Below are 26,009 nucleotides of genomic sequence, written 5' to 3'. Positions count from 1 at the left end.
CCATTTGAGAAGGCCGTTAGAATCAATCTGCTGTCCCTAATGGCCTGACAACCCTGCTTCCCCAGACAGAGTGCAGTGAACAGGCTGCCTGGTCCGCACCCAGAGAAAGCAGCCATGCAGATACGCACTGGTGGCATTTCACTTAGTGGGTAAGTTTTGAGCCTGTATTATGTTCTAGGCACTCTATTTGCTCCAGATACAAACATCCCAAAAAAGTTTACAGAAGAAACAGTTTTCCCGGTGACCTACTTCTATCATGCAGCTAAGGAGCACTTTTTGCCAAACTAGACAGTAAGACATGGAGCCAAGAAGACTTAACATTGCACCATTAAACATATTTTGGCAAGACAAGGGGATCCGGCTTCCATGAGCTGAACTGGCAAAAGTATTAGAGAAAGAAGACATTTCTTGGGAGTAACCTGAGAAACACTTTGGCACTGACATTTAAAGGAAAACAGAGGATAAAAGAAGCTTCAGGCTAGGGAGTGGTTACTAATAAGTCAAACAGCATGACAGCCTCTGAATCAGCTGAGGTGCAGAAAAGCTTCATACTATCCACAGAAGGATCCCATCCCAGCAGCCAGCAGGACACAGAAAGGAAACATTTTATTCCAATTTTTGATAAAATTTTATAGTAGAATAGACAAAAGGGCTTCCTCTTTTAAAGCGAGGTGCTTTAGGAATTAAATTATCAATAAATATGAGTGGCAGAACAGAACAAATATTGGGTCTCAAGTTGGACACCTCTGAGTTTAAACCCAGTTCCATTAGAACTTATTAAATGTGTGACCTTAGACAAGTTATATTTGTCAGCCTCTGTATCCTCATCTGGGTAAAAAACATACAACACCCATTGTAATAGACTCCTAAGAGGATGGCCATAAATTCTATGCACATGCATGCTGCTCCAGCCATAAAGAGGTGTAGTCTTTACTCCCCTTGAATCTGGACTGGAGCTGTGATTTGCTTTCACCAATAAATGAGGCGGAAGTGAACTGCACAACTTCCCAGGCTGAGCTTCAAGAGATCTGTAGCTTCTGCTTTTGTGTACTTGCAATACTCCCTCTTGACCCCAGCTGTCCTGTTATAAGAAATATAAACCATGTGGAGAGCCATGCAGAGAGAACCTCTGCATGCTAGCTGACAGCCCCCCACTGAGGTCTTGGCTAGCCACATGAGTGAGCCACCAGACGACTGCAGCCCCACCTAACAACACACAGAGCAGAAGACCTGCCCTGCTGAGTCCAGTAGAGGTTTGTTAAAAACAAACTCATGGACAAAGACTCACAAAAATGAGTTAGTGTAATCCATAACATCAACAAGCCAAAAAAGAAAAACCAATGGTCTTATCAATACAGGCACAAAAAGCATTCGACAAAATCCAACACCCATTTACAAATAACTCTCAGCAAACTAGAAATAGAAGGGAACTTCCTCAACTGGATTAAGAACACTTACAAAAAACCTACAGTGAACATCATACTTAATGGTCAGAAAGCTTTCCTGCTAAGACCAGGAGAAAAGGCAAAAGTGTCCCCTCTCACCACTCCTTTTCAATATCATAATGGGAGTCCTAGATAGTGCAATAAGAAAATGAAATAAAAGGTATACAAAATGGAGGGCACCTGGATGGCTCAGTCAGTTAGGCATCTGCCTTTGGCTCAGGTCATGATCCCAGGGGTCTGGGATCGAGCCCCACATAGGGCTCCCTGCGTAGCAGGGAGCCTACTTCTCCCTCTCCCTCTGCCATTCCCCCTGCTTGTGCTCTCTGGCTCTATCTCTCTGTCAAATAAATTAATAAAATCTTAAAAAAAAAAAGTATACTGAATGGAAAGGAAGAAATAAAATTGTCTTTGTACGCAGATAATACAAATAGCTATGTAGAAAATCCGAAGAATCTACAAAAAAACTGCTGGAACCAATAAGTGATTATAGCAAGGTTACAGGATACAGGATTTATATGCAAAAGTCAATTACTTTCCTATAGATCAGCAATGAACAAGTGAAATTTACAATTAAGAACACAATACCATTTATGTTAGCACCCCAAAAAGTGAAATACTTAGCTATAAATCTAACAAAATACATACAAGTTATATGTTAGGAGAACTAGAAAACTCTGATGAATAAAAAAAAAAATCGAGATATTCCATGTTCATGGATAGGAAGACGACTCAATATTGTTAAGATGTCAGTTCTACTCAACTTCATGTATAGATTCAATGCAATCCAAATCAAAATCCCAGCAAGTCCCTTTTGGATACTGACGACATGATTCTAAAATTTATATGGAGAGGCAAAAGATCCAGAATAGCCAACACAATATTGAAGGAGAAGAACAAAGTCAAAGTCATCCAATTTTAAGACTTACTATGAAGCCTCAGTATCCAAGAGCCTGTGGCATTGGTGAAAGAACAGACAAATAGAGGAATAGAAAGCCAAGTAAAAGACCCACATAAATTCAGTAAACTGACCTTTGACAAAGGAGCAAAGGTAATACAACACAGGAAAGATGGTCTTTCAAACGATGCTGGACCCGGACATCCACATTCAAAAAAGTAAATCTAGATGCAGATTTTACACACTTGATAAAAATTAACTGAAAATGGATATTATAGATCTAAATATAAAATGCAACACTACTGAACTCTTAGAAGATAACATAAGAGAAAATCTAGAAGCCCTTGGCTCTAGGAAGTACTTTTTAGATACCCAAGACACAACGTATGAAAGAAACAATTGGTAAACTGGACTTAACCAAAATTTAAAATATCTGCTCTGTAAAAGACACTGTCAAGAGAATAAGGTGACAAGCCACAAGCTGGAAGAAAATATTTGCAAAAATCATTATCCAAAATATACAAGGAACTATTAAAACTCAAGAATAAGAAAATAAACAATCCAATTAAAAAGTGGGCAAAAGACCTGAACACCTCACCAAAGAAGATTAGATATATATGGCAATGAGCATATGAAGATGCTCCATATCACATGTCATCTGGGAAATGCAAATTAAAACAATGAGATACCACTACACCCCTACTAGAATGGCGAAAATCTGGAATACTGACATCCATTTATGGAAAAGACTACTGATTGGCTGCTAATATCCATTCTTTCCTCCTCCATTTATGGAAAAGACTAGCTGCTAATTCTTTCCTCCTCTATAATAGAACCTTTGAATTTAGCTGGATAAATGGGACTTCCAACCAAAGATTACATTTACTTGCTCCCCTCACAGTTGATGTGGCTACAGGACTGAGTTCTAGCAAATGGTATGTCAATGGATATGATGTAAGCAACTTTCAAGTCATACTCAGAAAAGAAGAGGGCTTATCCTCCCCTTCCCTTCCCTTCCATCCTCCCTTCTGGGAGAAAAGTGAACATGACAGCTGGAGCTGAAGCAGCCACCTTACATCATGAGGTGAAGCCACATGACGAAGATGGCAGAGGGACATGGTAGGAGGAGCCAGGCTCTTTGATGCTGTCTGGACACCATATGAGCCTTGGAACAGTTATATTGGAGGCTGTGTTTCTGCTGTCAAGCCTGTCTTTGAAGTAATATACCATCTCGTAGCGCTGTTGTAAAGTTCGAACGAGACAAGGTACATGTAGTATCTAATATGGTGCCTGACACAGAGCAGGGTTGGCTCCCCCACATGGGAGCTCAGAGGCTCCAGCAGGGGAATACAACTACTTGGCCAGCCCGGACAAAAGAACATTCCTCATCTACTGTAGATGGTCTGTTTCTGCACCCAAGCCCATGGCTTTGAGTGGGACATATGTAGAATGGGAGAAAAATCAATCCTGGGGATGCATATCAAAATCAGTCCCAGTGATCCATAAGGAGGTAGGTGTTTAGAGCAGAGCACTCTCACCTGTGCTTCTCCAAATCCACATGTGCTTTACCATCTTAAGTGACTTTTCAGCATACTCTCCTGCCAGACTCCACACATAAATAATGAAATGTCTTTCACAGTCTTTCCCTGCTTTCTGATCTAAGCTCACCTCCTACCACTGTCCCCTCACATTCTATACTCCAGTCCCACCGAGTGGTTTGTAGCTGCCAGACCATGCTATGCTTCCTCACACCCCAAAGTTCTGTCCCTTTGCCTACAAACTCCTCTTTCCACAGATCCTCTGACATCTTCCCTACTTGGCGGGCTCCTGTTCTGTCTTACGACAAAATCGTCGTAAGTAATCATCATCTCCTCTAAGAAACTGTCCCTGATTACGGAAGAGACCATCATGGTCCCTCCTCATTTCTTTCTTCCGTTCTTCCATGACATGGGAAGTCTGAGTGGCGCATGGCCACCAAGCTAAAGATGATGTTTCTCAGCCTCCCAGGTGTGTCCATAAGTCCTGGCACTGGCCAACTGGGGGTGAGCAGAAGTGACAAGGGTAACTTGCTGAGCTCCCCTTAAAGGACAGGAGGATTCTCACCCCCCTTCCTATGGGCTGGAATGTGGATTTGGTGATGATTCTTCTTCAACAAGATTACAAAGCACTAAAACACAGCAGAACAAAAGGACAAAGGAGTCTAGGCCTCTAATACTGTGAGCTGCCTCCACATGTCTGAGAGCAATGATGATGGAAGAGAGATGGAAGAGGTTACTGCACATCACCTCCACAGCCTTCAATAGCCATTGAGTCAAACCCTCCTCTTACAGGATCCACTCCAAGATCCAGGATTGGGGTGGAAAATTGCACTGACTCAGATCATGGACTCAAAGTCCCACAGCGGGGAAAGCAAAGCAGGGGCCAAGTCATCCCCAGCCCATTAGATAATCTTCCTGAATCTTCTACCTCTGAGCACTTCCTTCCTCCTTCCTTTCTTGATAGAAGGTCAGGAAAGTTGGGGCCTTACCTCTGGAAGCTTTGTAAACTTCATAGAAAGAATATAAGTGGAAGCCTAGTGAAGCAAACAGGTAAAAAGACAGTTCCCATCGGGGCAGCATTGTTCCTTGTGACAAATTGTCCAGGCAGACACACTGAGAGTTTCTAGAAAGAGAAACAGAAATAAAGACATTAAGCCATAGACATGACACTAGGAAACAGAGCATCGTATCAGTTCACTTGCTCTCTCGGGGACCCGTCACTACTTCAGGCGATACAGATATAACACCAGTTATACTTCCTTCTGCCAGTGACCTTATGCATCCTGCATCCAAAATACACGCACACATACAAACACGCACACGTACATGCACACGCCCTGCCTTCCTTGGGATGGGCAGGTCTTCCCTATGAGCTCCCACAGCCCCCCATCTGCCTCTCATCAGAATGCACACCAGACAGTCATGTGCTCAATGCCGGACACGCCTGCCTCCCCCTGTGGGGTGGGCCTTTGGAGAGCAGGGACCATGATCTCTGAGTCCCCAGTACCCAAACACAGGGTGTAGAATGTAGCGAGAGGGGACTAGTGCTCCATGAATAATAAATAATTTTAAATCCTGAATAGAAGAAAAGTACAGATCATCTCCAAACCTGTTCTAAGCCAACAGCCTTAACCTCCTGGTTCTCCCCTTCAAATGTCATCCCATAGTTGTTTACATGAGTAGGTGAATGAAAACCGCCGTCTTCCATCTTATGTAAACTTCTTAAAGGGAAGTGATAACCTGACCCCCAGCAACTGTGGCAGATCCCACAATATTTAGTCCCCCTTTTTACCCAGTAATGGAATTTTTATCTGAAGGCATGGATGCTAAGCTCAACTATATAGTGTAGCCAAGTGTGGGCATTTGAATAGCTCTGGCTGTAAGGCTGTGGCCATGCCCTTCCTGGTGGCCAGAGCTGGGACAGCCACCTCGGGCCAAGAGGTGAGAGCCATGTGGGAAAAGAAGATCGAGGAGCCTCCGTCCCTGACTCCATGTACCACCCCACCCCCAAAACTGCCCCAGACCATTTATATCTGGACTATTACATGAAAGAGAAATGCACTTCCAGGTTGTTTAAGCCTCTGCTATTCTCGATCTCTCTCTTACGCCAGCCATGTCTATAATCTAAGTATTACGGCAGGTGATAGGAAGTCCTAAAATTCTGCAAATTAAATAATCAGCTCCCCAGTAACAAAGAGTTAAATGCTCTCAATGCTTTACTTAAGCCTCTCAAATATGTCTCACTGTGGATGCCAAATTCAAATAGGAGCAAATTTTAAGCCCCATGCAAGCACTTCTCAGATGGGACAGTAATGCCAAGAATCAGAATTCACACATCTCATTTTATTTTCACAACACCTAGTGAAGAAGGTGGAGCGAGAGGGAGAGGCATTTTACAGAGGACAAATGTGAAGAATAAGGCCACACCGTCAGAAATAACTGAGCCAGTGCTCAAATCCAGGTCTTGGGACCACCGAGACTCCATGCCTCCCCTCAGCCAGAGCCAGCTCCATTAATGCCAGTTTACAAAGTTACTTGTCCCTACAGCCTGGCTCATAATCCACTACGCACAAACTCGTCTCTTCAAGCTAAGAGAGACAGAGCAGAAAAAGATGCAAACTTTGGCTTTCATAAAATAGGTCAGAAGTCAGTGGTCCTCCACCCAGAGTACCTACTGGTCATGACCTAAAAGTTGCTCAGGCAGTTTGGTCTCCGGCAACCTAAGGGATCCAGAGGCAGGCACTTAACGTTTTCAATCCCAAACACTCTCAAGCCCTCAACGACACCTTCTCAGGTCCCCCTGCTATTTTTCAGAACCATTTCTAGCTTTAAACATTTCTACTCACACTTTATTTTTAAATGCCTGGCATCTCCTAGAATACCTGAGAATTTCTTTGTGGAATTTTGTGGGAATAGCATAGTCTTCCCGTTAGTGGGAAGTTACCTTTAACCTCTGGGTTTTATGTGTCTCCTTTCAAAGGATGTTGGTATATTGGATGGCCTCCTCACCTCCATTTAGAATATGTGATTAGCAAAGTCCCCTAAAAATGCTACTGAAATGTGAACATAATCTTAAGAGATGAAATGAAAGTTATAGAAGCCCTGCTATTTAGAAGCTTTCCAGGGACATTCTCTTCTAGGACAATTCCTCTGCATTAATTAACTGTGGGGAACCAAAAAATTCAGTGTTAAAACGTTTCCCTTTCTGGTGCTCTTAGCTATATTGTGCCCGTTTTGCAGACACCTACACAAAGATACATACTAACCAGCAACAAAGCAGCAGAGCTGAATCTTCACATTTAAAATGTGGGGACTGGACCAAATAGCCTCCATCCGACAGCATGCTAGGAAAGCCTGCATCAAGCAGATGGGGGCGGGGGCGTGCGGGGGAGAGTCAGAGTGGGAGAGGGGAGGGCAGTTCTGCCATTTACTGGTAGAGGAACTTGAGTGGGTCACAACCTCTTAGATAGGTTTCCTCACAGGGTTGTTGAATTAAAATTTAATGTAAAATGCTTATCTAAGGCCTGGCACCAAGTAAGTGCCCCCAAAATATTAGCTATGATCTGTCCAACAGGTCCAGTTAGTGAATTTAATTCATCAGAAGCCTACCTCACCAAAGCTCTGGTTTTCTTCCTGATGTGATGAGATTTCACAGACTCTCCGCGTGGCATGGCCATCCCACCTGCTGCCAGGCTTCCTTCAGCAGAAGGGCATCCCCAGAGCTCTCACTCAGGTCTCACGTGTTGTCCACACCCCAACCCAACCCCAGGCCACCCCGAAAGCAAACAAACTGTTGCCCCCCCCCTTGGGGGTCACCTGGACAGCCTTCTGCCCGGCGTCTCTTCTTCACCACTTCTTTGCTTATCCCCAAGGGAATGATATGCATATTCCCACTTGTGTTGTTTCATCACTCACAGTCCCGGGAATGCCACCTCAAAACACCACCACCACAGACACTCACGTGTCATCCTTAACAGATCTTTCTTCCCTACACCTCTCTTTTCAGCTCTTGCCCACCTATCTCAAGAAAATTCCTCGCCCCAGTGTTTTCTTCTGTATTCATTTCAGCTGTGCCCTCAGAAAGCAAATCAGAGTAGATATGTTTAAAGGATTCAATGACCCAACAGTATCAAAGAAAAGGCAAGTTGGACACTGGGGAATATAACTAGAACTTTTAAGTGTCCAAACCTATAAAGGTTCCTAAACACTCAGAAAATTCTCAAGTTTCTATTTCTCCTTCTCTAAGCAAGCATGCTCTTCTTTAGGGATAGGCTATCATGATAAAAATCAAAGAGGTCCTTACTCAAATGTGTAAGTAATGCTTCTTTTCTGTTGTTCATGCACAGATCCCACCCTGCAATAGCATTATCGGCTTAGTGGGTATCTGCGAGACAGCCCAGAAGCTAATCACCATTTGTAAATTACTTCTACAGGAAAAGCCAACGGATAGCAGTACAGCCTGTGTTTAAGTAAATGCCTACCTGATTAATCTACATAACTGAGGCTGTACCATTGATATGTGAGAGCTAAGAAGAGATGCCAGGATGTGTGATGGGAAAGGGATGGGTCTGAGAAGTCGGCCGCCTTAGTGGGAATACTGGCCAGGACTGTGAAGAAGTACAAATGTAGATAGTGGAGGGGGAGGGAGAGCAGGAGTCATGTGGCAGAGGGTCTTAAACATAAAGTATTACAAGTTTGGATTTGATTCGCTGAAGAAACCGCAGGCTTATGAGCCAGTACATTTAACTATTTGAATGAAGCTTCAGGAAGTGTGGTAATCTAGAGGCAGGAAGGGCAGCAATTCGCGAGGAAGTAGAGAGAAAGTGCTAGATCCAAGCAACACAAAGAAAAATTAAGTCATACCTGACAGGAAACCAGGCCAGGAAGCAGTAGGATTGAAAAAGAAAACAATAACAGCAACTCCAGAGCTGTAAGATCACAGTATCTCAAAACTAAATGTTATTGACAAGAGAAGAATATTTGAGGTAAATGAAGACAAAGAGAGAGAAAGTACATTTAATATTAGGTGTTAGAAGGAAATCATAGCAGGTTCCTCTGAGATCAAAGGGAAAGAAGTCAGACTGGAGTAACAAGGAATTTTACCTACATATTGGGGTGTAAAAGCCCCTGAGGCTGGGTATTTCAAAAAAGTATTTATCTGGGGATTACAGAACTCAAGAGGCCCACAGAATAAAATCCTAGCTGTAAAATGGCAGCTAACAGAGTTTTTTCCATACTGAAGAAACATACATTTGCATTCACTTTGTAATTTAACACTCCACCTGCTTTCAAAGATATCATCTACTCTACTCACCAGGAGGGCTAACAGTTAGCTCTTTTTCAGGAATCAGAATCCTGCTCAGGGAAAGGCAGCGATCTGCCCAAGCACACAGAGAAGCCAGTGATGGAGCAAAAACCAGAACCCAACTTCCCAGCTCCCACTCTTTCACAGGCAGAAATCCTGTTCCTTGGCAGAGAGGCACAGTTCACTATGCCAAAGCCAAAAATGTGCATAAACATAACTTCTGTAAGATGCTTTCCCCCAGCAATTTCCAATATCACTTCAAATGTATCTTTATTTTTGATGCATGCTACAAATGGATTCCAAACACTTCCATTTTAAATGTTTTCTACTGCTTGGTCTTGATATATCCAGTGTGAATGAGCTATAACCACACACCGACATGCACCAGAGGACTTTCAAAACAGCACTCAGCACTGAGCTAATAATCCTTGGGTACCAGCATCATCACTGTTACTTCTACCAATTAACGGTTGCTCAATATCCTAAACTGAAATTTTCCTCTACTTAGTTTTCTTATACTTTAGTAACAGCTGTACTATAATAAGTGCTATTTATAGGCTACCTATGCTAAGCAAACACTTTACAAGTATTATCTCATTTAATCTTCATAACAACTTTTTAAGGTTGGTACTTTTGGTATCCTCATTTAACACAAAAGAAAACCAAAGCCCAGAAAGGTCAAGAAACTTGCCCCAGATCACCCAGCTGGTAAGCAGCACAGCTTAGCTTCAGACCCACCAAGTCTCATTCCAGAGCCTTCCCTCAGCCACCTCCCTATTCTTACGAGATTCATTTTTTTCAATGTCTATGATGAAATCAATCCATTAGGAAAGCTAGAAGGTTATACAAGCTACATACAAGCAAAAGAAAATTTTAAAGTTACGTGTAATTTAGATGCTCCCTAGGAAGAAAATTTGTAAATCAACTAGATGTAATCAAAACACACATGAACCATCTAACTCATACTTTCCTCTTTTTTTTTAAAGATTTTATTTATTTATTTGAGAGAGAGAGAGCACGAGAGGGAAGAGGGTCAGAGGGTGAAGCAGACTCCCTGCTGAGCAGGGAGCCCAATGTGGGACTCGATCCCAGGACTCCAGGATCATGACCTGAGCCGAAGGCAGTCGCTTAACCAACTGAGCCACCCAGGCGCCCTAACTCCTACTTTCCTTAAAAGATTGACTGAAGATGACAAACTAAATCAATTTACTCAGATATAAGAAGGGAAAGTCAGCAGTTACACAGAGATAAGGGCTGAGTAAAATTGAAATGATTCTAAATTTAGGAACAAATGAACACTCTGGAAATCACAAAGTAAGAAAAGCAAAAAGAGCACACATACACTGAACTGACAATGGCTTTGAAGAGAAGCAAAGAGTAGGGCGATATTCTAGCACATTTGGAAAAATTAGGAGACTTGCTCCTTTCTAGGGTCCAATTTGATGAAACAAACTTATTTTGCAGAATACAAATTGGAGAACTTTCACGAGGAAACCCAAACCCAGACACACTGTGTCCTCTCACATCAGTTTTCTCCAAACCCTACTCAGGAGTCTTACAAAGAGTCTTCTTCTTTTACTATGTAATACTAACAAAAAACACTTCTCCAAACCCAGAAAGGCTTCACTAACACGGAGCGATGATTGGGTGGGTTGGAGGAGGTCCACTGGACTGGGCAGAACGTCTAATTACAGAATATTTTAAAATACATGCACTACTTCCAAACATGCACCAAAATACCATGTATCAGTTATGTCTCACTGCACCATAAACCACCCAACACATAGTGGCTTAAAACAACAAAGATCCATTTTCTTCGTGATTCTGTGGGATGGTGATGTGGGCCATTCTCCTGATCTTACCTGGCATCACTCTCGTAACTAAGTAACTGCACAGCACAACAGGGACTGGAGGGGCCGAGAGGACCTCACCCACACCTAGCAGTAGGTGCTAGCTTCTCCTCTAGGCAGGTCTGACCCTTCACAGCACGGTGGTTTCGGGGGTTCAAAAGAACAAAGACCGAAGGGGCAAGGTCTCTTAAGGACCAGGCTCCAGAATTCATGGAACATTTTGTTGATCAAAAGACCAGTCCAGATCCAAGCAGGAAGAGAAGAGTGATTCCATCTCATTACGAGAGAGCACACAGCAAGGGCACCTTCAAAGGGGGCAGGGACACAGCCTACCACTCCAGTATGTGAGAGTCACTAATACATAAATTCTGGAAAGTTAGTGGGAAAACTGCAGTTCACAAGGGAGCTTTAGTACATAAAATGTCACAAAGGTTGATTATTTGTATATGAAAAAAATAGTTATGTCCCCCAGGCCAGAATTTCAAAATCAGTAAGGACCCTACTGTCATCTGATCTAATCTCTAGCCAGTTTGGGAATTTCTTTTACAATAACCTACCTGACCATTTCCAGTAACACCAAGAGGCAGAGAAACCTTTTCTAAGCAGTTCTGATTATTATCCTGTTGTTTCCTCAAACTGAGCCAAAAACTGCCCCCCTCTGTTTTTAAAAAACTTTCTGCCACTAGTCCAACTGTACCTTCCGGAACTAAAGGCATGGAGGCAGGGTAATGCAATTATTTAGAGATGGCTGTGGAGCCAAAGTTCGAATCCCAGCTTTGCTACTTCCTAGTTGTATGCCCTAAGACAAGTAGCATAACCTCTCTATGCCTCAATTTCCTTATGTATAAACAGGGATAACAGTCAGAGGGTTGCTATAAGGATCAGATGAACTTACAAAGTGATAGAACAGTGCCTGGGGCACAGTAAGTTCTAAAATGCTATTTTTTTTGTTTTTAATGTTATTGCTATTATACTAAAAAGACAATTATTCTCTCCAATAATACTCCTTCAAATATTTGAAGATAATTAATGCCACACACTCCATCCCAAGCCCTCTTCCAGGACAAACATCCATGATTCCTTCAACCATTTCTTCAGTGACCTAGTTCCTTGACCCTTTACCATTCAGTCAGTTGTCTCTTTAGAGGTATCTAGACTTGAACCTAAAACTCCAGACATGGCAGAGAGTACGGCAAGACCGTCACTTCTATTCTTCCAGAAACTGTACTTTAAATAATGAAATCTAGATGCAGTTCTTCATTCAACAAGTATCAGTGAGCTCCTACTGAGACTGAGGGAACTGTGTTATTTGTGAAGACAAAATATAAAATCCCATCTGGGAAAGCCCTCAAATGTGTTAATCCCTGGAACCTATAAATACAGGTCCTTACAAAGGGATTTTGCAGCTGTCATTAAGATGGGGACATTATCCCTGATTATCCACATAGGCCCAATACAATCACAAGGGTCCTTCTGGGAGGGTCCGAGAGAGAGAAGATGGGATAATGGAAGCAGAGATTAGCGTAGTGTGCTCTGAAGATGAAGGAAGAGACCACAAGCAAAGAACTTAAGGCAGCATCAAAAGGCAACAACAAAAAAGTCTGCCCTAGAGCCTCCAGGACTTCTGACTTCCAGAACTGCATGATAATAAACTTGTGTTTTAAGTCACTAAGTTTGTAGTAATTTGTTTTTTTTTAAAGTTTTTATTTACTTATTTAAGAGGGAGAGAATGAGAGATAGAGAGCATGAGAGGGAAGAGGGTCAGAAGGGAGCAGGGACAGAGGTAGACACAACAGAGTAAGTGCTATGTATATACAGGCTTCCCCTGCTCTCCAAAAGCAGTGTTTGGAGAGCAGGGAGCTCTCGCCGAGCAGGGAGCCCAATGCGGGACTCCATCCCGGGACTCCAGGATCATGACCCGAGCCGAAGGCAGTCACCCAACCAACTGAGACACCCAGGCGCCCCCTGTAGTAATTTGTTATAGAAACAATAAGAAACTAACATACCACACCTGCCTGGTGGGAGAAAAGTATCTAACTAAAAGGATTTACATTAAAAAAAAAATCAGAATATTTTTAATCCAATTGTTATAAAACTTAAATTGTAAGAAAATTAAATCTAAAACAAAATTTTGTATTCAGTTAGCACCTTGGCATTTTTTGGCTTCCACCTCACACTGATAACAGTCTTAATATCAAACAAAGCTCTAGGTCTTTTTATACAAACTGCCATAAAGCCAGACTTCTGCTATTAGAGAGTGCCGGAAAGGAGTCACTCTTATAAGTCCCTAATTCACAGAAGCTACTGATGTGCTATTACACTGTCTCCCACAAAAATTCTCAACCTACTTCAAGCCTTTTTAATCACCAGGAATCATGCCAACCACATCTTACACTCCCCAGATTAGGGGCATCTGAATGATGAACAAAAGATTTTATAATATACTATTTTAAGTAAATTTTATACTAAAGTGTACTTAAATTTTAAAAAAAAATTAAGACTTTCAAAAAGCAGATTCACTCCAGTCATTGCCACTCAGATTAAAAATTAAGTGCCTCAAAAGTCCCCTAGCCTGATTTCTATCATCTTATTCATTGTGCCTGTTTTTGAACTTCATATGAATGGAATCACATAGCACTTACTCTGTTGTGTCTACCTTTTTATTCCGCTCTATGCGAGGCTCAACCACATTGCATGTGAGACAATAAACTGTTCATTCTCATTACTAAAGAGTAGTCTATTGTATAAACTATGCAGTTATCCATTCTACTACTGATGAACTTATGGGTTGTTTCCAACTTCTGGCCATTTGAATAATAGTGTTCTGTACACTCACTGGCATGAGTTTCAGTGCCCATATGCCTTTACTGTTGTGTTTATCCAAGAATGGAGTCATAGGAGAGATCTATGTCCAGCTTTAGTAAATAATAGTAAATGATACACCAAACAATTTCCAGAACAGCTGCATCAGCAATGTATGAGAGTTCGTTTGCCCATAACCCAAACAGGACAGGTATCCCCCACTTTCTGAAAGGTCAGGTTATGCCACTTCACTTTTTACAAAAGACCTACATTCGTAGCTATTTTTGTTAACCAAAAGATTTTCACTTTTACAAAAAAAGGGGGGCGGGGCAAGAGGAGAAGATGGCACCCAATGTTTGTTTTGCAGCCAGTCCTTAAGGAGACAGCACACATCCCAAGCAGGAGTGGCCCGGAGCTCCTTCCCGGGGAACTACACTGAGGATCTCAGCATCACGTCACCAGGGGCCCTGAACGGTGTCTGTGAGCATCTGTGCTTAGTCTTCATTTATTCTCTGCATCTAGCAGCGAGATGTATCCTAAGATATTAGAAAAGCTTAAGAGGGGTTATTTTTGGGGTCTGGGAATGCTCAAAAATTTTCCATATAAATGAATGGTAATTGCTTCTTTGCTTCACACCATTTCTGCTTTTGAAAGATTTCACGGGAACACTGCTTTTGGAGAGCAGGGGAAGCCTGTATATACTTAGCACTCACTCTGGTAACTATATAGTGGTAGCCCATTCTCATTTTAATTTGCATTTTCCTAATTACTAATGAGGTTAACCATCTTTTCATGTGTTTAAGAATTTGGATATCCTCTTTTAGGAAGTGACTTGCCCATTTTTCTATTGGGCTGTCCATTTTTTTAATGATTTGTGGAAGTTGTTTCTACATTGTGGTAGGATTTCTGTATTGGATATATGCATTACAAATATCTTCACCCATTCTGTAGCTTGCTTCCCACTCTCCTTATGGAATCTTTAAATGAACAGAAGTTCTTACCAATCTTGTTCCTTTATAATTAGTTGCTTTTTGTGTCCTGTTCAATAAAATTTTGACTGTCCCTAGGTAATAAAGATATTTTACTTTGCTTTCTTCCAGAAGCTTTATTATTTCAGCTTTCACATTTAGGTGTGTGACATATCTTAATATTTGTATATGGGATGAGGTAGATGATCAAGATTCATCTTGTCCACATGGAGATCCAGTTGGCCCAGCATCATTTCCTGAAAAGGCCGTAGTTTCTCCAGTGTACTACGGTGTCACTTTTGGCACAAACCACACATACATATGAGCCTGATTATGGATTCTCTACTGAGTTCCATGGTCTATCTAGCATTGGGCCAATACCATATTAGCATGTTATGTATTGATCTAGTCATCCGAATTTGCTTTTTCTTAGATTATCTAGAATTTCCAAATAAATTTTAGAATTGGCTCATCAACTTCTATTTTTGAGAAGACATCTGCTGGGATTATGATTGGGATTGTACTAAATCTATAGTCTTATTTGCAGAGCAATGACGTACCCTCCATTGTTTAAATCTTTAATTTCTGTCAATAATGTTTTAGCTTGCAAAAAGTTTTTTTTTAAAGATTTTATTTATTTATTTGAGAGAGAGAGAATGAGAGATAGAGAGCACGAGAGGGAAGAGGGTCAGAGGGAGAAGCAGACTCCCCGCTGAGCAGGGAGCCCGATGCAGGACTCGATCCCGGGACTCCAGGATCATGACCTGAGCCGAAGGCAGTCGCTTAACCAACTGAGCCACCCAGGCGCCCCGTAAAAAGTTTTTATCATGAATTGGTGTTGAATTCTGTCAAAATATTTTTCTCTTTTATGTGTATGTGGTTAAATTACATTTGATTTTCTGATATTAGCCAAAGTTTCCCTCCCTAGAATAAGTCCAAATTGGTCATGGTTTAGTCTCCTTTTTATAGACTGTTAGACTTGATTTACCAATATATCGTTGCTAAGACTTTCACATCTTTTTTGTGAGACTATGGCCTGTAATTTTCTTGTAATGTCCTCATCAAGCTTTAGTAACAAGATTATGCTGGCCTCATAAAAGCAGCCAGGGGTGTTTCCTCTTTTTCAATTTTTAAATGGACTACTTCCCTTACGAAACCATGTAGGCTTAGAAATTTTGCTTTCGAAAGGACTTTAACTACAAATTTAATTTCTTTAATAGATACAGGACTATTCTGCTTTTCTAGTTCCTATGTCTTAGTTAAGGGGTTTTATTTTTTTTAAGTGTCCATTTCATCTGAATTTTCCAACATATTACCAAAATTGTTCACAATAACATTTTAAAATCTTTTAAATGTCTATGGGATATATAGTGATAACACCTTTTTCTTCTCAGGCACTGGTAATATACTCCATTAAGGTTCATTCCCACTCAAAAAAAAAAAAAGTTCTCCTGCACTATGTGACACACAGCCATTATCACAAAAATACTCTCCAGCAGAATTATCCACAGGAGCAGAGCAAGTAGAGTATATAAACAATCAAGCAATTCCCTCTCAACAGCTTTTATCACCAGAAATAACTGAACCTGAGTAAAAGGACTAACTGAAAGAGAAGGAAACAGGTATTTGTAATACTCTAGGGTGGCCAGCAAGCATTCAGAAGAAAACCAGAAGAAAAACAACCACTAAGTAGGGTTTGTAACCTAGGATACCCACCCCTCCACCCCCAAGGCATCCATAGGTAGAATTCAGGGGGCCATAAACCTATAAATTCCCTCATACAGCTTTATTTTCATGAACCTCTAAAACAAATGTAGAATCGGGCGCCTGGGTGGCTCAGTTGCTTGGGCGACTGCCTTCGGCTCAGGTCATGATCCTGGAGTCCCTGGATCGAGTCCCGCATTGGGCTCCCTGCTCAGTAGGGGCTCTGCTTCTCCCTCTGACCCTCCCCCCTCTCATGTGTGCTCTCTCTCTCTCTCTCACTCTCTCTCTCAAATAAATTAAATCTTTTAAAAAAATAAATAAATAAAATAAATAAAACAAATGTAGAATTTATTATAAATATGGACAACAAACAGTACTAGAAGGAGCAATTCTGGCAACTTTGTCACCAATTGAAGTCAGACACTTTCCTTACACAGTGCAGTTGTTGCAAATATAGGGAAATAGCATTTACGTGGGCATCGCTACTTTGAAATTATGAGTTATTTGATACAGCACTGAATTTTGTTACTTAATGCATTAATAAACACAAAATACTCTTACCACAAATTTGGGGGTTTGTTACACTATTCTGATAATTATGTTTCAATGTAATTTGTAACTATTTGTTTAATGCCTTTTAAAAATTGGCTTCCCCAGACTCCAAAGAGGTCCGTGTGTGTGTACACACACACACACAAAATTAAAAACCCTACAAGGAATCAAGGATTTCACCCAAGAGAAGGAACTCCAGAAAAACAAGGAGCGCCTCCCCTTGGCCAGGCCCTGAGCTGCAAGCAGGAAACACTAATAAGGCCTAGGCTGTCTAGTTCCTGATGTTACCTACAGAGTTCCTACCAACATGTAGCCTCCCACAATGATGACTGCTCCCTCCAGAGACTCAGCCTTGACCCTAAGTTAGTCTAGCTAACCTGCTTCCCAAGGAGGGAGCAAAATAAATAGTAGATACAGCAAAGGCTTTGATCCAGAAAAGGGAGTGTAAAACTCAGCCCTGAAACTTACTAGTTTGTGCCTTTAGCATCTCCTCTCTTTTTTCTACTATGAAAGGGGATAACACCACCTACCCTCCCCCGTGATTGTAAGGTTTAGATATAATGGGTCCAAAGCACCTGACAAGCACATCATCCTTATTAATATTAGTTGAATCCTTCAGGTCAGAACTGACTGTCCTTATTCTATACTAATCACGGTTAGGACTGCCACAGAGAAAAAAGGGAGAAGAATTATAGGAAAGATGGAGCATGAAGAATGGAAGGAAAAAAACAAAACTGTACTTGTTCTTCAAATTCCAGTATAAGAACCATCACCTCCTCAGTGAAGCCTTCCCCTCCTGTTCCGACAGCACTTAATCACGTAAGCACTTGATAGCACCTATGTGCTTAGCTCTGAGAGTGAATGAATGAATGAGGAATACCACACAGAAAGAGACAGAAACAGCGAGTCTCATCCCCATAAAATGCAAACCACCAAGGACGCCAACCCCTAGCAGGACTGCTCTGATCCAAAAGCCATGAACCAAGGAAGAAGCACACTTCTTAACAAACACCAAGGCCGGAGACCGGTGCCACCTGCAGGCTAAACTCTGAAGAAAAGAAGGCAACTGAGTCTGAAGAGTAGAAAGCAAAATAAATCTCTAACTTCGGGGGTCACTGGATCCGCAGCAGTAGGACTGGCGCACTTCTGACACCGCCCAGGGTACCAGCGCAAACTGGGGACCAAGCCCGGGGAGAGGCCGCTGGCGGGGGCGTGCGCGGACTCGGCCGGGCCTGCGGTGGCCCGGCCACTTCGCCCGGAGCGCGGCCTGGCCCGGGGCGCACGGCCCCTGCCGCCTTTGTCTCCACCGCGGGACCGGGCGCCTCCTCTGCCCCGCCCCCCGGGCGCGCACGCAGGAACCGGGGTAGGAAACGGAAAAAGCATTTCTGGTTCTCAAGCGAGTACACCACGAAAGTCCGCACTTAACCTCCCCGGCTACCAACCTCCGGGCTGTCCCGGGCAGCGACCGCGGCGTTCACGCGCGCCACGAGTCCCCAACAACCCTCTCGGCACTTCCGAGTCCCGGCGGCGACGGCTGCCGGCTTCCCGGGAAGCCGCCCTCTTCCCCGGGAGCGGCGGTTGGAGGACCAGCCCCGCGCGCGTGCTCGGAGCGCGCCCCCGCCGCCGCGCCCGCGCGCCCCCGGCTCCAGGCGGCCGGGCTCGGAAGCGAGCGGCGCTCCGGGAGCGGGGCGGCGGGCCTCTCGGCGCCTGGGGTGTGGGGCTCCGGCGGGCTGGGGGCCACCCCCCGGCCTCCCTCGCTCGCCCGCGCCGGGGCTCTGGCTTTCTCCGCTGAACGGCGCGCGGGCCTCTCCCCCATCCGTTTGCTAGTTGCAGGCCCGGGGCTGGTCCAGCAGCACGTTCGGAGTGGAAGTCATCTGAAACTCCAGGTGGGCTCTAACTCCAGCCCAGTGGTCCCCACGGACGCTCTGGAGGCGAGAGGAGGTAGCCTGGTGGGGTGGAAGGAAAGCGGGCTTTGCGGCCGGGCTGCTTGACCGGCTTGCCGCGTGAACTTAGCCCCTGGGAGCCCCCCTGCCCTCCTCCGTCAAGCGGAAATAAGCTTCCCTGCTTTCCTCGAGAATTGAGAGTGCAGACCGAATGGAATGAACGTTATCACCTGTAAAGCAATTTACAGAGATTCTCACCACTGCAAAATGTATACCAGTGATTTCGAATGGGTTGTAAAAAGTGAAAGTGACTTCGGCTGAGCGCTGTTACTCAGAGGACGCCGAGCCTTCCAGAGTTCTACAGACCTACCTGAGCCAGAAAATCACCTGGGCTCTTGTTAAAACCAGAGGCATCTGGATCCCTCTTCAAACCAAAGTGATCAGACACCCCAGGGGAGGGGTGTCTCAGGTGGTTCTATGATCAGGTAAATGTGGATAACTCTGCCTTAGGCAGCAGGAAAACAGAGGCTTTAAATTTAATCTAGCCGTCACTGAAATAGTCCAGGAGATTATCTTTCTGATTGCAAATTTCTCTGAGAAATCAGAGCATAAACTCTCTGAAAAAGGAACGATCTTCTCTCTCAGCTCTCACCATCTCCACTCCCACCGCCTAGTACAGGATGGTGTTAATAAACGAGCTCCAAGTAGAAGTGCCAGATGTATCAAATAAAAATAGTCTGCCCAATTAAAATTGAATTTCAGATGAATAACCAATACTTTCATAGTATCGGTATGGCCCATGCAATATTTGGGATATACTTGTACTAAAAAAAAGTATTAGTTGTTTATCTGAAATTCAAATTAATTGGGCATCCTGTATTTTTTTCTGGGAACCCTCAGCCTCACAGAGGGAGTGAGAGTAACAGCTCAAGTAGTGGCCGACTCAGGGATAGGAATGAGATAACAGTTCCTACCTTATTTCTAAATGACACTAGTGGACAATAATGTAGGTTCACTGTCATTTACACTTAACCCCTTTCTACACAAACAACATAGTCACCTGAAAACACAAACAAAAATAAAGGCAGATATAATCATAGGAACATTAGAAACATCAATTAAATAAAAATAGTCAAAATGTAAAGAGAAGCAATAGACTAGGAAAAGTATTTGCAGGCACTATAATGCAAAGTGTTATTTATTGTTATATATGGATTAAATAAGAAAACGTTAGAAGCCAGCTGCAGATGAGCAAGATACATGAATAAAGAATTCAATAAAAAAATAATTGGGATACACAATTAGGAAACATTGCAGAAAGCGTAAAGAAGTGCAAAGTGAAATAAGAACAGATGATGTTCATATACAAAGTTGGCAGAAGTTAATAAATGACATTAAAGGGGCACCTCGGTGGCTCAGTTGGTTAAGCATCTGACTCTCTGCCGGCTCAGGTCATGATTTTAGGGTCCTGGGATCAAGCCCAGCATCCAGCTCTGTGCTCAGTGAGCAGTCGGCTTGAGATTCTGTCCCCCTCCCTTTTCCTCCTCCTCTGCTCCTCCCCCTGCTTGCATGTGCGTACTCTCTCTCTCTCTTTTTCTCTCTCCCTAAAATAAATAAAATTGTTTTCTTAAAAAGCAACTAACTTTGTTTTAAAAAAATAAAAATAAATAAATGGCATTAAAGACTGGCAAGTGTGATAGCACTCACACACAACTTTTTAGGTAGGTAAACAATTTGGCAATATCAAAACCCTTCAAATGTATCAAAATTCCTAAAACCTTTAGAACTCTGTTTACGACAATAAGTCCAAAGAAAATTAGCTGTAATGTAGAAAATACTCTTTATGAACAAATTTTTTAATTTTAACTTATATCGGGGCGCCTGGGTGGCTCAGTCGTAAGCGTCTGCCTTCGGCTCAGGTCATGATCCCAGGGTCCTGGGATCGAGCCCCGCATCAGGCTCCCTGCTCGGCGGGAAGCCTGCTTCTCCCTCTCCCGCTCCCCCTGCTTGTGTTCCCTCTCTCGCTGTCTCGCTGTCTCTCTCTCTCTCTGTCAAAATAGATAAATAAAATCTTTAAAAAAAAATTTATATCATTTTAACTTATTTAATAACAAGGAAAATATACTATAATGTACCAAAATACACTATAATAAAGGGGAAAATATCCTGGAAACTCCTGAATTTTCCAAAAATAAAGAAGTAGAAATTAAAAAATGTATACACTCTTCAGTCTATTAGATACACAGCCTTTTAAAATAATGGTTACTAATCATATGCAATATGACCAAACTATATCTTTTTTAAGCCTGTGTGTGGAAAAATCACTGGAAATGACTGGAAAGGAAATAAAGTTAAATTTGGGTGGTGGGACTTGCTTTATTTTTAATTTTTCCACATTTTTATTAAACACAAATTAATTTTATAACAGAAAATTAATGTGTTACCCCTGAAAAAACCAAACTTTTCTTACCATAAAGTTAGTTTTATGGACTCTAGAATCTCACTTTTCATAATCATATACTGAATGCTGAGACTTTCTAAATATTAACATCTCCTTAAAACATTTTCCCTAAATATAAACACCTTAACAAACTCTGCACGTTATCTATTAACCTAGGGACTATTCTTAGCAAATTCTTAGTCCTATGCTGAATTTGTCAACTTAGTCAATCACATAAGTATATGGTAATTAAAGTGCCTTAAGTATTTCTTAAAATTCAGCAAATCATATGAGGCCTTGGGTTTTTCTCCCATCAGATTACATTATGAAAGAGGACAGGCTTAATAGCATAGACTTTTTTTTTTTTTGTAGTAAAATAAACATATAACATTTACCATCTTAACCATTTTTTTTAAGATTTATGCATGCATTCGTGTGCATGCCTGTGGGGGCAACCCCACTGTGGTTGGAGTCAGATCTCACTACCCTGAGATCACAACCTGAGCGAAAACCAAGAGTCAAATGCTCAACCCACTGAGCCACCCAGGTGCCCCCCAATCTTAACCATTTTTAAGGGTACAGTTCAGTGTTAAGTTCATTCACAGTGTCATGCAACTCCAAACTCTTCATCTTGCAACCCTGAAATTCTGTACCCATTAAATAATAACTCTCAGCCCCTGGCAACCACCGTTCTACTTTGTCTTTATGAATTTGACTTCTCTAGGTACCTCATATACATGGAATCATACAGCAATTGTCCTTTTGTGAATGGCTTATTTCACTTTGCACAATGCCCTCAAGGTTTAGCCTTGTTATAGGCTGTGTCAGAATTTCCTTCCTTTGGGGCGCCTGGGTGGCTCAGTCATTGGGTGTCTGCCTTCGGCTCAGGTCATGATCCCAGCGTCCTGGGATCGAGCCCTGCATCGGGCTTCCTGCTCGGCAGGAGGCCTGCTTCTCCCTCTCCCACTCCCCCTGCTTGTGTTCCCTCTCTCGCTGTGTCTCTCTCTGTCAAATAAATGAATAAAATCTTTAAAAAAAAAAAAAGAATTTCCTTCCTTTTTAGGTTGAATAATATTCCACTGTATGTATATACCACGTTTTTAACCATTCATCTGTTGATAGACACTTGGGTTCTTTCTACCTTATGGCTGTTATGAATAATGCTTCTAGGAACATGGGCATACAAATATCTCTTTTTGGAGACTCTGCTTCCAATTCTTTTGGCTATATACCCAGAAGCAGAATTGCTGGATCATATAATAATTCTATTTTTAATTATTTGATGAATCATCATACTGTTTTCCATAGCAGGGCACATTCCCACCAACAGTACACAAGGGTTCCAATTTCTACACATCCTCACCAATACTGTTATTTTGGGTTTTGTTTGTTTTTTGATAGCAGCCATCCTACTAGGTGTGAGATAATATCTCATTGTGGTTTTGATTTGCATTTCTCTAATAATTAGTGATGTTGATGATCTTTTCTTGTGCTTATTGACCATTTACATGTCTTCTTTGGAGAAATGTCTATACAAGCCCTTGGCTCATTTTTTAATCAAATTGTTTGTCTTTTTGTTGTTGAGCTATAGTTCTTTGTATATTTGGGATATTAACCCCTTATCAGATATATGGTTTACAAATATTTTCTCCTTTTCTGTGGGTTGCCCCTTCACTCTGCTGATTGTGTCCTTTGATGCAATGAAGTTTTTAATTTTGGTGAAGTCCAATTTATGTATTTTTTTCCTTTGTTTGCCTGTGCTTTTGGTGTCGTATCCAAGAAATCATTGCCAAATCTAGTGTCATAAAGCTTTTCTCTTATGTTTGCTCCTAAGAGTTTTATAGTTTTAGTCCTTAAGTTTAGTTGTAAGATCCATTTTAAGTTAATTTTTGTATATGGCATAAGGTAAGGGTCCAAATTTATTCCTTTACATGTGAATATCCAGTTTTCTCAACACCATTTGTTAAAAAGCTTAGACATCTTTTAAAGGCCAGGGTTTAGAGTGGGGGTGTTGTCTGGGTCTAAACACGAGGAGCAAAGTTGAGGTTATTTAGAAGAAGGGAGAAAAGAGGGGAGGATTTTCCCCTCCCTCTCTTCAGTGCTTTACACACAGGCAGAAAAGTCTGGCTTTCAAAGGTCTGTGCCTTTTTAGAAAAGAAGTATCAGGGTTCTGGGGCTTCCTGACTTGAACCTGGAGCAGCCAGCCCTGCGGCCAGAAAGCCAGAGCTGCCTTCCCTTGGAAGCCTTCTGTGAAGCCAGAGAGAATCCTTCCTGGAGTTGAGAAGCAATCCGAGGCTAAAGAACATTGACCAAAATTACTGATAATTGAGGTTTAAAAAAGAAAACTAATTTGTGCCTTGGTATTGTATTTCTTTAAGAACAAATGTATCAAAATTAGTATGTAAATGTGGGTAAGTAATGGTCAGTCACTCTTTATGCCATTATTTTAATCCCCAAATTATTAATCAGGTGCCTGCACTAGGCATGTTTTCTCTCTGGTCCTCCAAGTTCATGGTGGCCTGAGTATCTCAGCAGGGCTTTCTGTCTAGACAGATGGCCCTGAGAACCTGGTAGCCACTCCCCCCACTGCAGGGCTGGTGCTTAGGAAGGATTAACCAGGCCAACTCTTCTTTGTACATTCAATGATGACTTAACCATAGAAATAATATCTGTTGAGCAGAGGCACAAATAGTTGTTAAGACTTAATTGACGAAGGCTTAAAGATAAAGGACAGAATTTCTAATCATGAAGTTTCAGGCACAGGCAATAATGTAGAGCTATTCAAAAGCATTAAGGGCCTTCCTAACCCTCACCACCGGGCACAGGCTCTCACCTGTTCTGCCAATGAGGATGTTGGCGCTGGTTCAGGGTGATCCTCAGTAGTCGACACTGACCTAGCATTTATTTGTCCAACATCTACTTGATGCACAGCACAAAACTAAATACTAGGAGAGTTGTTTTTTTTTTTTTTTTTTAATAAAAAAAGAAAAGACTTGTCTTACAGAAAGTTGCAGCCTAGCTGGGGATTCACCAAGCACACACAAAACAACTAGCAAACAATAAGCACATTTGAAAGAATATAGTTCAAACTACCCGTATATGCCCAAGAATGCAGTCATATCAATAGCCTAAACAAGGCAGAGCACAATTCAATATCACCTTCTCCAAGAAGACTTCCCTGACCACTCTGGCAAAATTAACCCCTGCCACACTTTCCATTCCATTGCATTATTCTTTTATATTCTCCTATAACACTACCACTCTCTGAACTTCTCTTGTTTTTTTAACATGTTTATTATTTAAGTCAGCATTATTCAGACTATTTGCAAGATATAATATATTAGTAGGTTGTAAACTAAAGCTAATGGGTCACACCAGACTTAATTTTTTTAAACAAAATGTAACAGAGTAGAGGAGAATAGAGAATAGAATATGATAGGACAGAACAGAAAATAGAAGAGGGGGCACCTGTTGGTTAAGTGTCTACCTTCAGCTCAGGTCATGGTCCCAGGGTCCTGGGATCGAGCCCCATGTTGGGCTTCCTGCTCAGTGGGGAGTCTGCTTCTCCCTCTCCCTCGGCCCCTCCCCCCACTTGTATGCTCTCTCTCTCCCCTTCTCAAATAAATAAATAAAATCCTTTAAAAAAATTTTTAAAAAGAAAATAGGATAACACACCACTGGATTTTTATTAAGAATTGTGAACTTTGTCGGAAATACTGTATCCAATTAGTGAACAGAACTAAGAGAGAGAATGGAAGGTTATGACAAATATTAGCTGACTAATATGATAAAATTCTATCTTCTAACAAACTCTCATTTGAGGGTGCCTGGGTGGTTCAGTCAGTTAAGCATCTGCCTTCAGCTCAGGGGTTCTGGGATTGAGTCCCACATGGGGCTCCCTGGTCAGCCGGGAGTCTGCCCCTCCTTCTCCCCCTGCCCCTTCCCTGGCTTGTGCTCTCTTGCTCACTCTCTCTCTCAAATAAATAAATAAAATCTTAAAAAAAAAAAACCCTCTCATTTGATTTTCTGGTATATGCTGTGAATTTGATCATCACCATACAGGACAATTAACAGACTTTATATTTTATAGTAACATCAATCAGACTTCATCATGAAGTATTTTTTTCCTGAAAAGACATTATCAAGTAAGATATGTTTCAGGTTTGCATCAAATGTACATTTCATGAAATTAGTATGAATTGTCCTTTCATGGGACTTCTCCTTACTGTTAGAAAAGTGAAAGAGAAGTGAAAATTAGAAGGATGACTAAGTTATACCTCCAGATACCGAGAACTATAAATGTTGAGAAAATAGTAAGCTTCAACTTCATTGGAGGAGCATGCTGAAAAGAAAAAAGAGGATGCAAGACTTTACAAGGCAGAATATTTAAAATGTTTCTTCAGGGGCACCTGGGTGGCTCAGTCAGTTAGGGGTCTGACTCTTGATCTCAGCTCAGGTCTTGATCTCAGGGTTGTGAGTTCAAGCCCCGAGCTGGGCTCTGTCCTGGGAGTAGAGCCTACTTAAAAAAAAATAAAATAAAAAATAAAATGTTTTTCATTGTGAAAATCCAACAAAAGTTGACAAACCCCAATATATTCTTTTGTAATGACAGTTTCAAAATCAGTAG

At 41.9% G+C, this 26,009-nt stretch overlaps 1 protein-coding gene across 10 annotated transcripts in view; it reads right to left on the bottom strand.

Moving 5' to 3' along the window:
- Window positions 1–26,009, bottom strand: part of HHAT (hedgehog acyltransferase) — a 347,597-nt gene that overhangs the window by 314,948 nt on the left and 6,640 nt on the right. For 8 of the 10 annotated variants that reach the window (XR_003523359.2, XR_003523361.2, XM_027613626.2 and 5 more), the window contains exons 1-3: window positions 18,502–18,649; window positions 7,488–7,575; window positions 4,868–5,001 (exon numbers count right to left, since the gene is read on the bottom strand). Coding sequence is in view for 8 of the 10 variants with exons in the window: in XM_027613626.2 (XP_027469427.2) it covers window positions 4,868–5,001; window positions 7,488–7,555 (202 nt within the window). In the remaining 2 variants the exon portion in view is untranslated. Of the gene's footprint in view, window positions 1–4,867; window positions 5,002–7,487; window positions 7,576–18,501; window positions 18,650–26,009 lie in introns of those variants that run through there. The other 2 variants (XM_027613627.2, XM_027613624.2) reach the window with 2 other exon arrangements.

This window comes from Zalophus californianus, chromosome 10 (assembly GCF_009762305.2).
Source record: "Zalophus californianus isolate mZalCal1 chromosome 10, mZalCal1.pri.v2, whole genome shotgun sequence".
NCBI lineage: Eukaryota > Metazoa > Chordata > Mammalia > Carnivora > Otariidae > Zalophus > Zalophus californianus.
The sequence above is the reverse complement of the archived record's forward strand: the minus strand, read 5'-3'. Positions and strand labels throughout refer to the sequence as shown.